The following is a 16,650-nucleotide window of genomic DNA, read 5'->3' as shown; positions in this document are numbered from 1 at the left end:
CGCACATTCATTTACATCTAGCAAAAAAGAGGGCAAAAGTTGCTACGTGAGTCAAGCATCTCAGAAGGGGGCGGCCTGAAAACTCATTATTTTGCTACCATTATGATGATTCAATAGGACTAATGGTTGGACGAAACATGAGTCAAAACCCAGAATTTCTAAACACGGGCTGGGAGTGCATGTTGCTGGCCAAAGGCAAACATTTATTTCAAGCCATTCACGCATAAACCCCAAGGAGATAATTTTTGAATGAATAGTCTAAGGCAGGGATCCTCGAACTTTTTAAACAGGGGGCCAGTTCACTGTCCCTCAGACCGTTGGAGGGCTAGACTGCAGGCCCTAGGATGAGTTGCCTGCTAAGCAGGACAGGCAGTGGCAGCAAAAACACCCAGTGGGCCAGATAAATGTCCTTAGTGAGCCATATGTGGCCCACAGACCGTAGTTTGAGGACGCCTGGTCTAAGGATTCTTAAAATCTCCTTAAAAGATGGATACTTAGAAGAAAAATACACTAACAATTTCTTTATAATATAAAGAAATATATAGTGGTGGTCTAGAAATCATGCTTGCTAGTGAATTTAAGAACTACTTAATACAGGTGCAAAATTATAAAACTTAACTTGAAATTTCCAGGAATTGCCACAAGCGTTTTCTTTTCATAACCCCAGCCCAAGATGCCCCTCCTTTCAAACTTCACTAGGTCACACTTTAGTTTTTAAATATCTGATGAATCTGATGAATAGGGGCTAAAATCATGGATCATTGAAGATTCTAAAGACAGTAGATACGTGTCTTCCACAGACACGATGCTGGAGCTGGCAAAGTAAAAACAAGGGCTGGGCTGCGCCTGTGGCTCAAAGGAGTAGGGCGCTGGCCCCATATACCAGAGGTGGTGGGTTCAAACCCAGCCTCAACCAAAAAACAGTAAAAACAAGGGCTGCCTGAGGGGCATGGAGGACGCGGCTCTTACCCGCACAGCTGCGCCCATCTCCCTGGTACCCAGGTGCACACTCACAGGTGTAATCCACACCTGACCCCGGATGGCACTGTGCTGTTGTGTCACACGTGTGGCTCCCATCGTAGCAAGGATTCACTGGAGTGGGGTCTGAGTCCCCTGCATGGGTAGAAAGGGAATTTTAAAAGCTAAGAGTGTGACGCAGAAGGAAGAAGACAGAAGCGTCCCTGGAAGGGACGGCAGGCTCATCTGCTCTGTGGCACAGCCAGAGACCTGACTATTGATGAATTATCAATATCCAAAGGCAGGGTGGCTCATCTGCGTCTCAGGCTTAAACTCCAGAGTGGTTTCCCATCACCTGCCCTATACACAACAAGTACCTTTTCTTAATTTCAGTAGGTTTGCACCCAGGGCACAAAAATGCCCAACACGTCTTTTTATTTAAAAGTGCTTTTGCTCTGTCACCTCCGTGATTCTGAGACTAGCTCTGTTGGGGACTTGTCCCTAACATGGGTAGACTTCACAGATAAGGAAAGTAAGTGAGAGGTGCAGCCAGGACTCAAACCGCAAATTCCTGACTCTAAATCTGGCAATCCCACACTAAAAATTCACTGTTCTTATAGGTGAAGTCCAATTAATAAAAATATCTTGTCTTCTAACTATTTCTAAGGCCACATAAACAGAGTGACTTTCCCAGCATTCACTGTCCAGTAGTAATGGTGTCACAAACCCACCAGGTGCTGATGACTGTGAACTTCTGAGCCTCCCCCAAGGACTATGTCTGGATACAGTGTAACAGTTATGGCCCCTTGAGCCCAGGCACTGCTCTGAGCCACCTGTGTCTATCTGCCTGCCTGTCTTGAGTCCGCCTCCCCATTCCGAGTCCACCTCCCCATCGTGTGTCCAAAAAGTGTTCACCTCCCCATCACGAGGCCACCTCCCCATCCTGAGTCCACCTCCCCATCACGAGGCCACCTCCCCATCCTGAGTCCACCTCCCCATCACGAGACCACCTCCCCATCCTGAGTCCACCTCCCCATCAAGTGTCTGCCTCCCCAACTTGTCCTCCTAACCGCCTGGTGAGGAAGGAGTTATCAGCGTCCTGTCTCCATTTATCTGCAGCACACAGAGGCCGAGGAACCTGCCCGGGTTATACAGTCAGTAGAGGTACACGGAGCTGGAGTGGATAAAAACCCAGACGACCGGCTCCCACGCTCATGCTCCCCACCACTTTGCTGCGTCTTTGACCACAGAGTGTCAGGAAGTCATCTAGTCTAAGCCAAGGACACAAAGAGGCGGGAAGGGGCCCCAGATGCCCAGCTGGGGTGAATCCATTAATTTGTGGCACCTCTGTGTACTTCTGATGCCTTACGTGTAAAAGTAAAGATAAAAATGCTTATACTAATATCTGCCAGACTGCTAAAAATACAAATCCTAAAGACCCAATACGACGCATCTGAAAGGCAATTCCCGTGGCCGGCGGCCCAGCTTCCAGCGACTGCCATCCTCTTCCCACTCCACGCGCCGCTGCTCATCCTCATTAGAGGGTCTCACTTTGCCTCGGTCCCTAGGAATTCAGGAGCCCCAACTAAGCCCGGGAGGCTTGAGCTGCTTCTACTTCTAAGGGGCTCCATCTCTGGATGGAGCCTCTGCCCCGTACTTCTGTGGCTGTGTCCCTGGTCTCGGCAGCCAGCTCAGTACGTTCCAGGTCCTGCCTCTGGACTGGAAGCCACTGCACTCCAGTCCTCTGGCCCCCCAGACACCAGCGCCTGGCATCTGGTGACAATTTTATGACTTTTCTCTTCCATCCAAGTCAAATAATTATAGTTAATAATAATAGCTAAGGATAGATTACTTGGTGCCATGCACTGTTCTATATGAATTAACTCATTTAAGCCCCCAAACAACCTCTCCCCAATGGAGAAGCCATTGATCCCTCTGGCCCCCGAGACACCAGCACCCCAGGCTGACAAATTTATATATATATAGAGAGAGAGTCTTTCTCTCCCTGGCTAGGGTGCAGTAGTGTGAGCCTAGCTCACTGCAACCTCAAACTACTGAGCTCACATGATCCTCCTGCCTCAGCCTCCCTAGTAGCTGGGACTATAGGAACCTGCCACAACACCTGGCTAATTTTTCTACTTTTAATAGAGATGGGGTCTCACTCTTGCTTAGGTTGGTTTCGAACCCTTCTCCTTAGGGATCCTCCCAGAATGCTAAGATCACAGGTGTGACCCTCGCACCTGGCCTGCAGGCTGACTTCTCTATCCTTTCACTCTCTCTCAGCCAAGTCAGCCCAAGCCTCCCCATCTCGTTGGCTGAGACTGGCCCAAAGCAACATCCACTTCAGATCCCACATGCTTACTGCTGCAGCCTGCCCAGCAGGCAGACTCCCTCCCAGGCTTCCAGTGTTTGCCCCCCACCCAGGACAAAATGGCTCTTCCCATTTTGTCTACTTGTCTGCCGTGAACTAGGGGGCCTTGGCTGAGACACTCTCGTTTCCTGGCAAAGTCCTGCCATCCTCTTTGTAAGTAACATCACCATGTGGCAGAATATCCCCGTATTACTGATTCTCATATTATTGGCTAAAAGTTAGGCGGGCTATCGGTTGTCCCTGCTTCACCTCAATGACCTTGGCTACAGTAACAGAATCTTTGCCAACACAGTGAACAAATGGTTCCGGCACTTTGTCAGTGTAAACCTAGCTCCCTGAATCACACAAACATCCCTGGAAGTCCCTCTCTCTGGACCCCCTGGCATACAGGACCACCGGGGCTGTGGTCACTGAGTCAGCCTGAGAACACAGACCAGGTTCTGGAGTCAGGCCCCAAACACACAATAGGGTCTGGTGCTCACGGAAGACGCCTCACGAGAGACCCTCTGGGCTACTTCTCCGTCTTAGAAGAATCTATACAAAGTGTCTGGCATATCCTGCCAAGGGGGATGTAATCCTCAGGTTGTCTTAATTTATAAACACTCATGCTGGCCTTCTTGTTCAATCCTTTCCAGCATCAAAATTTCACCCTGGCACATTCCAGCAAAGATTAGTGAGTTCACGTGGATGACAAGAGCTTACTACCCTGCTAGGCATTAAAGAAAAAAACAAACCATGCAGCTCACAAGCTGACTAGCAGGCTCGGATGGGGTTCACTAGCCCACCTGAAATTAAAAGGGAATGTCCATTAATTACATGATACCGACTTAAAACGTACTTCACTGACAGGGCCAAATACATAATTTGAAGAGCCCAGTGCAGAATGAAAACATGCAGTCCCTTATTCAAAACTTAAAAACTTCAGCAAAGCATTAAACCAAGCACGAAGACCTTCTGAGCTCGGGCCCTGTTCACTGAACTTGGCATCCAGAAATATTTTAAAAATACATTTCTAAAACCATTTCACTATTGACTCTCCACGGCCTGTTAGCTTTTCTCCTATTATAGTCAGTAAAGAAAGGCAATATCCTTCTTAAGACATTTTGTATTTCACCCTCACCCTCTTAAACTGTTGGCCTCTGACAGAGGATCTGGAACTAATTTACCCATTTAATTAGGAGGGAAGAGCAGTTTTCCTTAAAGGAACAGTCTGTTCACTTCACCCATGGCCTCTGCCCAAAGTCTCCCCAACTCACCCAAAGGACCCCTGCAGTGGAAGGATGGGAAGCATTTGGGATCCTGTTCTGTGACCCCACAAAAAACAGCCGCCCCACACTTGAAGCTCAGACGATTAGGAGGTAGCACCAGTGTTCAGGAGCCAGTGAGGGCTGCAGGCTGAGATTGCACCCTGACCCTGGGAGCCACCACCCCCACACCCCGGGCCAAGTGGGCCAGCTGTGCTGTTTCCCCGCACATTCCAGATAACAGCTCCCTCTGGAAAAGTGAGAGACTCAAGAAGATACTTCTCTGCATGAAGAGAGGAAAGAAAAGAGGCTTTAATTTTTCTGTTTCTTTTGTTCTTTTCTCTGTTTCATTTCTCTCCTATGCAGGTAGAGTGAACCGTACTGCTGTGAGTGGATTATGTACAGTTCAAACACAAAGGCTTTCACAACATACACTGGTCTGTTTAAATTTAGTCTAAATTATGAGGCAAGCTACGAGGCCAGGGATGCCACAGGGGACAGCACGGCCATGAGGGGTAAGAGTGTGGGCTCTGGAGCAGGTGTCCAGATGTGAGTTCCAGCTCCCGGCTTACTGTGACCTCAGTCTTGTGATCTGTAAAATTAATTAATAATAATACTATGCTTCTCCATTGGGGAGAGGTTGTTTGGGGGCTTAAATGAGTTAATTCCTATAAGGTACTTAGAACAGTGCATGGCACCAAGTAATCTATCCTTAGCTATTATTATTAACTATTATTATTTGACTTGGATGGAAGAGAAACCTTAGCTATTATTATTAACTATTATTATTTGACTTGGGTGGAAGAGAAAAGTCATAAAATTCTAAGGACATGGAAGCAACTTAGTACCTGGCAGTTGTGGGCTTTCCCTGGTCCTTGCCTACTCCCATTTGGCATGTCTAGGAAAACATACCCTGAGATATATCTTTTCCCTAAATGAACCCAGAATCTGAATGTGACTCTACTGCCTGCGAGATTCTTTCACAGACTGTTTTAATAGATGAGACGGCTACACCGAGCAAAGGGCCGAACAGGACATTTAAAGGTAAGGAACGTGTTCATTGTAATTTTTGTTTTAGTCTCTCTTTAAGAAATCTGCAATAACAATCTTTTCCTTCGTAATTTACATACTCCTCTATAATCAACTAACATTTTGACATATTGATTCATAATCTTACAATACCAGCTTTGGCCACCCAAAGCCTACATCTTAAAACAAGCTTCCTAAAACTGAACCAAGCCAACAAACTCTGGTTCTCTGAGTCATTTCTGCAACCTCTGGACCTTACGCTCTCACTACCACATAGCTAGAGGTGACTCTTCCTGGCTGAGTTTACTGAGACTTGAGGAACCCTCGGCTCCAGCAATAAAGTACACACTCAGGGGTTACAGATCCGCCTCTCCAAAGCACTAATTCAGGGCTCCACAGTATCAGCACAGAAACGGAATGAGGGCGACATTCTTCTCCTCACAGGGCTCTTCCGTTCTAGGAGAAAACGTCCCCTTGATTTGATACAGTCATTCCCCATCTCTAGAGTTCCCTGACTTTACAAGCTTATCCTCTGGCTACCCTAGGACATTTTAAAAGGATTAGTAGACTTTATCTTTTAGAACAGTGTCAGGCTTATAGAAAAATACAGAAAGCATAGAACTTCCATGTGCCCTCCCTACTCACACAGTCTCCCCTATCTAACATCGTGCATGGCTGTGGACGTGTGTTATCACTGATGAACTCACACTGACACGGTACTGGAGCCCACAGTTCTTGTGAGGGCTCACCTCTGTGTTGTACAGCTCTGTAGATTTTAACAAACGCATAGTGGGTTAGATCCAACACCACAGTATCATGCAGAATAGTAACACGGCCCTGAGAAATCCCGCGTTCCTCCTAATCCCACCTCTCCTCCGGCCCCGAGTCCCTGGCAGCCACTGTCTTTCTACTGTCTCTACACTTTAACCTTTTCCAGAACCTCACATATTGGGAATCACACGGTGTGATGCCTTTTCAGCCTGGCTTCTCTCACACCGCAACCTGCATTTAAGTGTCCTCCACGCCTTTCCTTGTCTTGGTAGCTGTAGAACATTTTAAGGTGCATGTTTTAAATCAGTCTTCACAGATGAGACTAATGCTCATTGAAATTTGAGGAGAATTCCTGAAGAGTTTTGTTTCCACCATTGTTTTCTTCAATGGAGATATAACACACACACCTCACAGCTCATTCAAAGTGCACCACTAAATTATTTTTTAGTCTATTCACGGAGTTGCAGAAACATCACCACAGTCAATTTCAGAACACTTTGATCATTCCCCAAAGAAACCTGGTACCCTGTAGCTGTTGGCTGCCTACGTCCCCCCATGCCAACCTCCCAGTCCCTGGGCACCGGCGATCTTTCCGTCTCTATGAATTTTCCTCTTCTACATATGCCACAGGAGCAGAAGCACGCACTGCTCTGTGCTTTCTGCCCGGATGCCGTCGCCTAGCACGTTTTCAGTGTTGGTCCACGTTGGAGTATGTACAATCATACTCCATTCCTTTCTTGGGGAATATTCCATTGTCTGAATATGAGCTTTTGCATCTGTTCATCAACAACGGGACATTTGGGTTGTTCCCTATTTTGGCTATCATGTTGCTGTGAATATCTGTGCACAAATTTCTGTGCAGACATAGTTTTCATGTCTCTCCAAGTGATAGAGTTGGACGTGGAATTGCTCTGACAGACAACTTTGTACGTACATTTCTGGAGAAGCGACTATCCTGTTTTTCACAGTCGCTGCACCACTTTCTACTCACAGCGGCATCTATGAGGTTCCAGATTCTCCACTTCCTCCCCAACACTTGTTCTTACCCATTTTTTATTGTAGTTGTCCGTATGCCATTAGGTCATATTTCCCTGTGGTTTTGACCTGAGTTTCTCTGACGACGAATGCTATTGAGCATCTTTTCATGGGTTCATGGAGTATCTGTATAGATTTTTTGGAGAAATGTCTTTCCAGAATCTTTGCCAATCTTTGAATTAGATAACTTGGTTTTATTATTGACTCGTAAGAGTGTGCCATATATTCTAGAACAAGGCTCTTATTAAATATACGGCTTAAAATATTTTCTCCCATGGACTGTGTTTTTCACTTTGTTGAAGCACAAAGGGTTTTAAGTTTGATGACAACCAATTTATTTTTCCTTCAGTTGCCTGTGCTTGGAGTGTCATGTCTAAGAAATCATTGCCAAATTCAAGGTCACAAAAATTTACCCTCATGTTTTCTTATAAAAATTTTAGCTCTTTCATTTAGGGCCAGGGCCCATGTAGAGTTAATTTTTGTATATGATGTGGGGAGCTCAATTTATTCTTTTGTATGTGGTTAGTGAGTGGTCCCAGCACCACCTGTTAAAGACTATTCTTTCTCCATTGATTGTTTTGGTCCCCTGATCAAAAAAGCAATTGACTGTAAAAGTGCATTTATTTCTGGCTTCTCACTTCTATTCCATTGATCTATATGTCTGTCCTAGGCCAGGTCCACACTGTCCTGACCACTCTAAGTTTTGAAATTGAGTCTTTCAAATTTATGTTTCTTTTCTGAGATTGTTTTGGTGATTCTAACTTCCATGAACTTCCATTTGAATTTTAGAATGAGTTTGCCAATTTCTGCAAAAAGCCAGCTGCAAAAATTCAATGTAATTCCATTAGGGATTATATTGAATCCATAGATTAATTTGGGGAGAATTGGGGAAATATTGCTGTTTCAACAATATTAAAATTTCCAATCCATGAACACAGGACATCCTTCCATGTATTGGGGTTTTCTTTAATTTGTTTTTCAAAAATGTTTTATAGGTTTCCATGTACAAATATTGCGCTCCTTTAAAAAAAATTATTCCTAAACATTTTATTCCTTTTGCAAGGAAATTTCACGTTCACTTGGCTCATTGCTACTCTAGAGAAATATGATACATTCTGGTGTCTTGATCATGTAACCTGTAACATTACTGGACTTGTTAGTTCTAACAGCTTTTTAGTGAATTCCTTAGATTTCTACACAAAAGATCATGTCACCTGAGAATAGAGATCATTTGACTTCTTCCTTTCCAATTAGATGCCTTTTATCTCCTGTTCTTCCATGACACCCTGGGTGGAACTTCCCACACTGGTGAATAGACAGGGCAGGAGCAGACACCCTCATTTCGTGTCTGACACTGAGCGGAAGGCATTCAGCATTTCAGTATCCAGTATAATGTTCTTGGGTGATTTCTATACATAAAGTTCTATTTTGTTTGGTTTTTCCAGGCTTTGGCTCTTTGCGCTACCTTGGTTTGGTGAATTCCTATCATCCTTTAAGCTTTAGCTGAAATGTCCCTTCCTTGGAGACATCTTTCTGGAACCTCCAGAGGAGACTCACAGCATCCCGCCCTTCCACGACTGTAGCAAATAACTTGTCAGCATCTCTCTCCCTCCTGACGTGGCCCCAGCTTGGCCACGGGCAGACTCCTGATAGGCACATACAGTTGGGGATAGCTACGAACCACGCACGCTCTAATTCCTGCTCTGGCAGGGACATTGTTCCCTATTCTAAAAGTTCCATTTCTGCCTCTGTCTCCACTTCAAGGACCCTGTTTTGTTTATCCTTCCATTCAGCACCACACACGGAGCCAGCCACTCAGTAGCCTTTAGTGACCACTGAGAATTACTGTTCTAAGGCCACTCAAAGAGGAGGTAAGTTTTGCCCAAGAGCAACAAAAAAGGAAGCCTTACCTTCGACAGGGCCAATCTGATTGGTCACAGCAAATCTGAGGACTCTCTCTTCATCACTGTACAAGGCAAAAACCCGGTCCACGGTCAGCTGCTGGGTGGCGGGGACGGCCGAGCGCCTGGCGGCGTGCCTGCACACCTGGTAAGTGACGTTCTGGCGGATGCGGTAGGACCGAGTCAGGTTGATGGCACCGGAGGTGAGAGAGTACTCTCTGGAACTGGTGGAGGTCACGGCTGCAACAGAAACATGGGACAGGCAAACTGGTCAATTTAAAAAATATTCAGTGGAGATTTTCACAAGGAGTAGGTACTTCTGCACAGTTTTTCATCTGATTCTTGGACCACGTTCCCCTTGGGAGCTTCCTGGGGTTGAACAGGAAACTTGCAAGGAAATGTCAAGAACCAGAGAGGAGGCAAAGTCACAGGGCCCAGAGGGAGGAGGCCCTGCGGTTGTTGCTGTCGTTATATACAAGGAATAAACTGGTTACCCTGTGCGTGCACACCGGGGGCTCTACGTGCCACCTGGGCTGCCCTCACGATTTCTCACAACAGCCCAGCAAAGTGGGTGCTGCAGTCACGTGAGCAGAGCCTCTCTGAGCATCAGTGGGAGGCAGGGCTGGTGCGTGGTAGAGCTGGACTAAAACTCCAGTCATGCTGAGTGTTCGGCCAATCCAGCCTCCGCATTTCACAGAGGTGAGGGCTCCCAACACCTGGTACTTCCGTAAGTCTTATGAAGGGTTCTAGGCAAAGGAAAGGGTCGTGTCTCTTGATCTGAGTCTGGAGGTCCAGCCCAGCACAGCGCTGTGCCCCTGAGCCACTGGGCACACGGTCCCAGTATCTACTTCCCATCCACTTCCCTGTGCCTCTCACAGAGCAGAGGAGCTCGGGGCTGGGGAAAGGCACCACTCAGAGCTGCAGCCGCGACCGAGGCAGTGTCTCTCATGCAGAAAGGATTTTGCCGGATACATCACACTTTACACAAGTTGCTGACCATGTGTAGTGGACAAAGTAACTTTGTTCCCACGCTAAAGATGAGGAAATAGGCTCTGAGTATTAAGTGATCTTCCCCTTAGATTTTATTGGTTTGTATTTATTTTTTATTGCATGGGATTTTTTTCCCCATGAAAACCAGAAACCCTGCTAGAGAAATTCTAAAATAGCCGTAACACCTCCCCACAGATTTTAAATGCTGAGTCCAGGATGTGAATTCTTATCCTCTAACTCTGAATCGAGCCCTGCTTCTGTAATACTGTGCGATATCTCTATGATTTTTGACACAAGCTGAAATCACCAACTAAAAAAGTTACCAAACAAATATAAATTCAATAGTCTGTATTTTCCCATGCCCCAGAAGGCAGGATGGTTAAAAACTCTCTATATAGTTATGCCACCCCTACCTACCCCATAGACAACATTGTTACCAATTATTTAATGGTATGGGGTAGGGACAGACATTCCTGTGATAGCAGACAGCATGCTGCTCACTCCCATTATGTGTTTGATAATAATAATAATGATATTGAGCCCACATTATGTGCCTGGCACTGTTCTAGAACATTCCAGTAGTAACTCATTTAATTACCATAACTATCCTGTGAGGCAGGACTCCATTTTACAGACGTGGAAACAGGTTGCACGTACCTGAGTCCGAGTACTGGTACAGCTCCTTGTAGGGGGCAATGTGGGCTGTGAAATTTTCTGGGATGTAAGGTAGCTGGCCTTGAATGTTGGTCTTAATGCTCAGATAGTTTTCTGGATCAAGTCCCTCGGCCGTCTGAGTGATATGAACCCTCTCCTCTCCCGGGGAGAAAGTAATTTCCATGTTGTGGGTAAAGGTGGCACCTGGAGAGGAAAATAATCAGTCCAGCACAGGGCTGAGAAGAGGACTGGCTCACGTGCCTGCCAGGGCACTACCTTCTCCCACCGACTTCTGCTGTTGGGACGGAGGGGTTCCCTGATATCCGGACCATCAGCTGTTGATTCCTTAAGTTCCCCAGATTTTTGAGAAGCATGTCCATCCTGCCGCACCCCACACCACCTCCCTGTGCGGCACCTGTGTTCCAAGAGACACATACTCTTGAGCACCCTGACTTTTCTCCTAGGCTGCCAGACTTAACAGAAACAAACAAGCACCAAAAAAACAAAAACATAACAGGATACCGAATTAAATTTGAAATTCAGATAACTATATCCCATGAAATATATGGGGGATACTTATATTAATACAAGAAAATTATTCATCTGAAATTCAAATTTAACTAGACATGCCATTTTATCTACCTACTCTTGACCCAAGGTTTTATTTAAATCTTGATTAAAGGTGAGATCCTGCAGACGGCTGTCACACTGTGCAGGTGGACCTGGAGGGCCTCTTTTCTTACAGCACTTGATTTTTCATGTCATAAAGTTAAGACCAGCAGGAAATACACTTGTTCAGGTGAGAAACTAAGATGTGCCACAGCTGTGGCAGGGTGGTCCCAACACAGGCGGTGCTGGCAGCTCCCAGGAGCTTGTCAGAAAAGCAAACTCACAGGCCTGGTCCAGGCCTAACGGATCAGGTGCATTTTCACAAGCCCTCCAGGACATGTGTGTGCAGGTTAAGGTCTGAGATGCACTTTCCTATATATACCGATGCAGGTCAGGGAAGGGGGTGGAGAAAAGGCAGGGCGTCCCGCCCCAAGAAGGAAAGTCATCTCCATGCCCTGTAAGTACTGTCTTTGCCATTGAAGAGACTTGTGCACAATAATTCAATTAGACAAAGCCTGGCAAATAATGCTTCAATGAATAGAGGTGAGAAGAACATAAATGCTCCAAATGGAATCATCCTATTTCTCAAAACAGCTGTGAGAACATTTAGAAAAAAGTCACCCTTTCATAAAGCAGTTGCATGAGGTCAAACCATCCCTGACTTCCTCCTGACAGAAAACCACCTGCAGCTCTTTCCACCTGAGGCTCTCTGCTTGCTGAATAAGCAAACCTCTTCCACTGTGGAAAGGCCCAAAGTAGGGTCCCCCAAGTGCCAAACTGAGAAATCCTCCCAGCCAGCCCTCAGGGCCACTCACCTGTGAGGCTGAAGCCATTCTCAGAGCCTGGCTTTTCTAAAGCAAAGAGCCAGCCAAACAGACCCCCGACAGGTGTGAGGGGCAGGAGGGCCATGGCCGCTGGCTGCGGGATGTGGCTGATGGCCGTGTAGGCCCTGCCATCATTGCCCACAATGTAGGCATGCAGGTCCACATCGGCAAAGTCCACGGGGGTGTGGCCCACAAGGAGGTGTCCGCTCACTTTCCCGTTGACTCGATGAGGGGCCCCTGAAAGACAGCAGATGCACCCAGCCACAGGCATCAGGGATTTATGCACCCAGATAAACTAAATCCACCAACAACTTCCAAATCTCACTTTTTTTTTTTTTTTTTTGAGACAGCTCTGTTGTCTGGTCTAGAGTGCCGTGGCATTGGCCTAGCTCATAGAACCTCAACACCTGGTTTCAAGTGATCCTCCTTCCTCAGCCTCCTGAGTAGCTGGGACTACAGGCCGCCACAATGTCCAGCTAATTGTTTCTATTTTTAGTAGAGACAGGGTCTTTCCCTTGCTCAGGCTAGTCTTGAACTCCTGAGCTCAAGAGATCCACATGCCTCAGCCTCCCAGAGTGTTGAGATTACAGGCATGAGCCACCACATCGGTGTTTAGCAAGTCATTTTAATGAAGGCAAATCACCAACTGCCCATTATGAGACAGTTCCACCTGCTGTCTCTTTTCTCACATCTCCCCTCCCCCCCCCACTTTGGCTCCAATGAGATAGCAAAAAGAAGGACTTTTCTGGGCAATCCTCAAATTGGGAAAGCAGCCAAAACCCGCTAACTCCTCCAGTGTTTACTGAGCATCTGTGAGCTCCTAGCATTCTGACTTGAGTAATGGCAGTGCCAGGACATAAAGCAGAGCTCGCATGGCAGCTGGGAATAACAGGTGGCAGGGACACACAGCAGCCCGGCCAGTCACCTTCCGGAAGGCAATGCTTCCCGTCTCCATAGAACCTGGACTGGCAGTGACAGCAGAAGCCGGTGGCGTAGTCCGTGCAGAAGGCATGCCGGGAGCACTGGCCGTGCTTGTGCTCACAGGTTTCCCTGCTGGCAGCGTTGTATGTGAACACTGAAAAACAAAACAAACTTGCGTCACAAGGACTGAGTGATTCCCATGTCATTGCTGCCAAGCGTCATCATATATGCAGCCTCTGCTCCAGAAAAGTGGCTTAGATTACAATAAACAAAGAGGTTTGGCTGTTTCAGAGACAGGAATAACATTCAACCCAGAGGAATTAACTTGCTGTGGCTGCTGCGGATGGGGGACGCAGCCTCGCTGCAACGCTGGGGGACTGAGGTGGGGCTGCACCGGTTTGAGCGCCATGTGATGAAGCAGAACAGTAAGTGCATGTTGGGCTGATGTGTAAAAAACATCATTTTTGTGAACCAAAAATAGCCAAATATCAACAATTCTATATAGTTCCCTCACTAGTGATGCCCTCCTGGGAGGAAGACACAAGGAAAGGTGCTAACAAGGCTGGTCCATGTCCAGCCGGTCTTCTCTTCTTTTAGGTAGCCATGAAATTAAAAAAAAAAAAATCTAGCTGGCCTACAGCCCAGATTATTACCCCCCAAGAGAGAGAAAGGTCTTAACTGGCACCAAGCTTAAAGAAAGTGGGCAGAGGAGAAAGGAGGAGGCAAAGAACAGGGAATCAAGCCAGAACACCATGTGCCCAGGCAGGGTTCACTGGGAAGGGCACGAGAGGGATTTCCATTCAACAGAAGGCAGCGTGGGCCACAGTCAGAGGGGGCCCAGGACGCCAGGGTGGCCAGGGGAAGCTCAGTGCTCCAGGAGCTGTTTCTTCTATTTCCCACTTATTCTATCCAAAAAAGAAGAGGAAGAGGACGGGAGGATGGAGGGGGGTAGGAGGAGGGAGAGGAGGTAGGAAGAGGGAAAGGAGGATAGGAGGAGGAGAGGGAGGAGGAAGAGGAAGAGAGGCCATTAGTGCTACAAACTGAGGATTGGTGCAAATGCCACAGAGGGAGTGCCCAGTGGGTGGGCGCGGCCAGAGGTGCTGAATGGACAGGAGGCTGCTTCCCAAAGGAGTCGGGGAACACACCAGTCCCCAGTATAGCACCCTTGGGGCCTGGAGTGGGAGGTCCCAGGAGCACGCTAAGTCCACACTAAGCCCATCAGGAATTCTTGTGAGAGCTGGCCGCTGGTCTCCTCTGCTTTGGATAAAGCAGGTGGTAGTTGTGTTGCACCTGGAGTCTGAAAAGGGGAAAACAGGAAGGAAGAGATGGAAAGGTCAATATTTTCCTGGGATTCCAGGGAGAACAAAAGCAAAGAAACTGATGGGGAAGATAGAGCACCATGTAGGTAACAACACAGCCGGATAAAGACCTGTGTTGGAGAATAAAAACATCACAAAGTTAACATTTAAACTGTTTCACACACGCCAGATACCATCCCACAAGCTGTGTTCACTGTAATTTGCACCAGGGCCCAAGGTAGCAGGGGCTGAGTTTTAATCTGTTTGCAAGTGAGAAGCCAATGTACAGAAGACTAAAGTGACTCGCCTGAAGTCACAGGTGGTGGCAAAGGTGGGCTTAGAACCCAGGACCCTGGCGTCACAATCTGAACTACCAGGTACACATCATGGCCCGAGCTCTGGGTTAGAGGCCCGCTCAGGTGCTTGGCGGTCATCAGCACAGGCTTCAGCAACTCTGGTCGAGTCAGACTTTGTAAATCGGGTGTGACGGTAGCAAGAGCAGACACCACCCAATGGGCATTGCAGCAGGTGGAGGGAGCACGAGTGGTGAGAGCCACACAGGGACGGTGCACAGTGCACAGCGCCACACTGCTCGCAGGTCCCCGAAGAGGCAGCAGGCTGAGGGCCGCGGGAGGCACTGACAGCCACGGTGCAAGGGGAAAGTGGGATCAGGAACACGGTGGGAACCAGGCTGGGGACGTGAGATTTAGTCACGATGGGAACCAGGCTGGGGACGCGAGATTTAGTCACAATAGGAACCAGGCTGGGGATGCGAGATTGGGTACGGCGCCTTAATGACTTCACTGAGAAGTCCCAGTTGGATACAAATAGAAATTAGGAATAATTTGACTTTTTTTAAAAGAGGAAATGGACATAAAACATAAGACAGACAAAATACATCGTGATAAAAGTATTAGAGGTTGCTGTGGAGAAAACAATGTATCAGGATATACTGTTGGCTTGAGAAAGAGGGGAATACCATTTTGAGTAAAAAGAAATGAATGTAATTGGCGTGCGCCAAAGTCTCAGGCTCCTCCCTCTTGGAAAGTGAGAGCTAAGTGTAAAGAAGCATCTTCTCGGGGACTCCCCCACTGGAGAGTGCTGATGGCAACATGTGGCTGCCAGGACTCTGTCCAGAACGCCAGGGATGAGGGGCTACAGGAGGCTCCCGCTCAGAGACGGGCCTGAACCTCCACTCGGGGGCTCCATGGAAACTGTGGGAACACCCTGAGTCTGTTTCAGCTTCCTCATCTCTAAAACCAGGAGGACACCCCCTTCCTCACAACTGCATTGCTAGAAATCGCCTTTTTTTTTTTTCAGAGTCAGTCTCACCATGTCGCCCTGGGTAGAGTGCTGTGGCATCACAGCTCACAGCAACCTCAAACTCCTGAGCGATTCTCTTGCTTCAGCCTCCTGAGGATCTGGGACACAGGCACCCACCACAATGCCCAGCTATTTTTTTGTTGCAGTTGTCATTGTTGTTTAGCTGTCCCTGGCCAGGTTCGAACCTGCCAGCCTGGGTGTATGTGGCCGCTGGCGCTGTAACCACTGAGCATGGGCGCCAGGCCAGAAATTGCATTATAACCTGCTTCTGAGCACCAGGTAAAAGCCATCCATCTACTGCAGGCCTGCAGGAGGCCAAATACAACCCCACTCTGCACTGCTCTCCCGCAGGCTGAGGGAGCCATGGCTCTGCATCGCACCCCACCACTCCAACATGTTCTCTGGCCCAATTCCTATTCTCAGAGTGGATTACAGAAGAAGGGGAGAGAATGGAGGAGCCACAGCACAATCACAGCTTCTATGTGAGTAGAAAGACAGGCGCAGAGCCACACGGCCAGCCGCTTACCAAGGCCACTGTGCAGAGGCTTATAAACTGGCTGGAAACCAGACTGTGTCTTTCTAGAATGACAGAAGTAATAGTCAGGCTCCCATGAAAGGCTGTGATGAGACTCAGACTATGATTATGAGGGTTAACTCCTTTTTCGTAAGCCCACCTGGGATTCTTTTAAAACAGTTTTTCATGGAAAACTGTATTTTTTGGAT

At 47.5% G+C, this 16,650-nt stretch overlaps 1 protein-coding gene and 1 pseudogene across 1 annotated transcript in view; both read right to left on the bottom strand.

The window, feature by feature from the left end:
- NID2 (nidogen 2) overlaps positions 1 to 16,650 on the bottom strand; it is a 61,313-nt gene that overhangs the window by 23,604 nt on the left and 21,059 nt on the right. The window contains exons 5-9 of the mRNA XM_023514490.1: positions 13,311 to 13,460; positions 12,377 to 12,622; positions 10,956 to 11,156; positions 9,318 to 9,548; positions 970 to 1,113 (exon numbers count right to left, since the gene is read on the bottom strand). Of these exons, the coding sequence (XP_023370258.1) occupies positions 970 to 1,113; positions 9,318 to 9,548; positions 10,956 to 11,156; positions 12,377 to 12,622; positions 13,311 to 13,460 (972 nt within the window). The remainder of the gene's footprint in view (positions 1 to 969; positions 1,114 to 9,317; positions 9,549 to 10,955; positions 11,157 to 12,376; positions 12,623 to 13,310; positions 13,461 to 16,650) is intronic.
- On the bottom strand, positions 10,419 to 10,485 carry LOC111726138 (annotated as a pseudogene).

The sequence above is a fragment of the Otolemur garnettii genome, unplaced genomic scaffold (genome assembly GCF_000181295.1).
Source record: "Otolemur garnettii isolate 467f Iridium unplaced genomic scaffold, OtoGar3 scaffold00054, whole genome shotgun sequence".
NCBI classification, from domain to species: domain Eukaryota; kingdom Metazoa; phylum Chordata; class Mammalia; order Primates; family Galagidae; genus Otolemur; species Otolemur garnettii.
The sequence above is the reverse complement of the archived record's forward strand: the minus strand, read 5'-3'. Positions and strand labels throughout refer to the sequence as shown.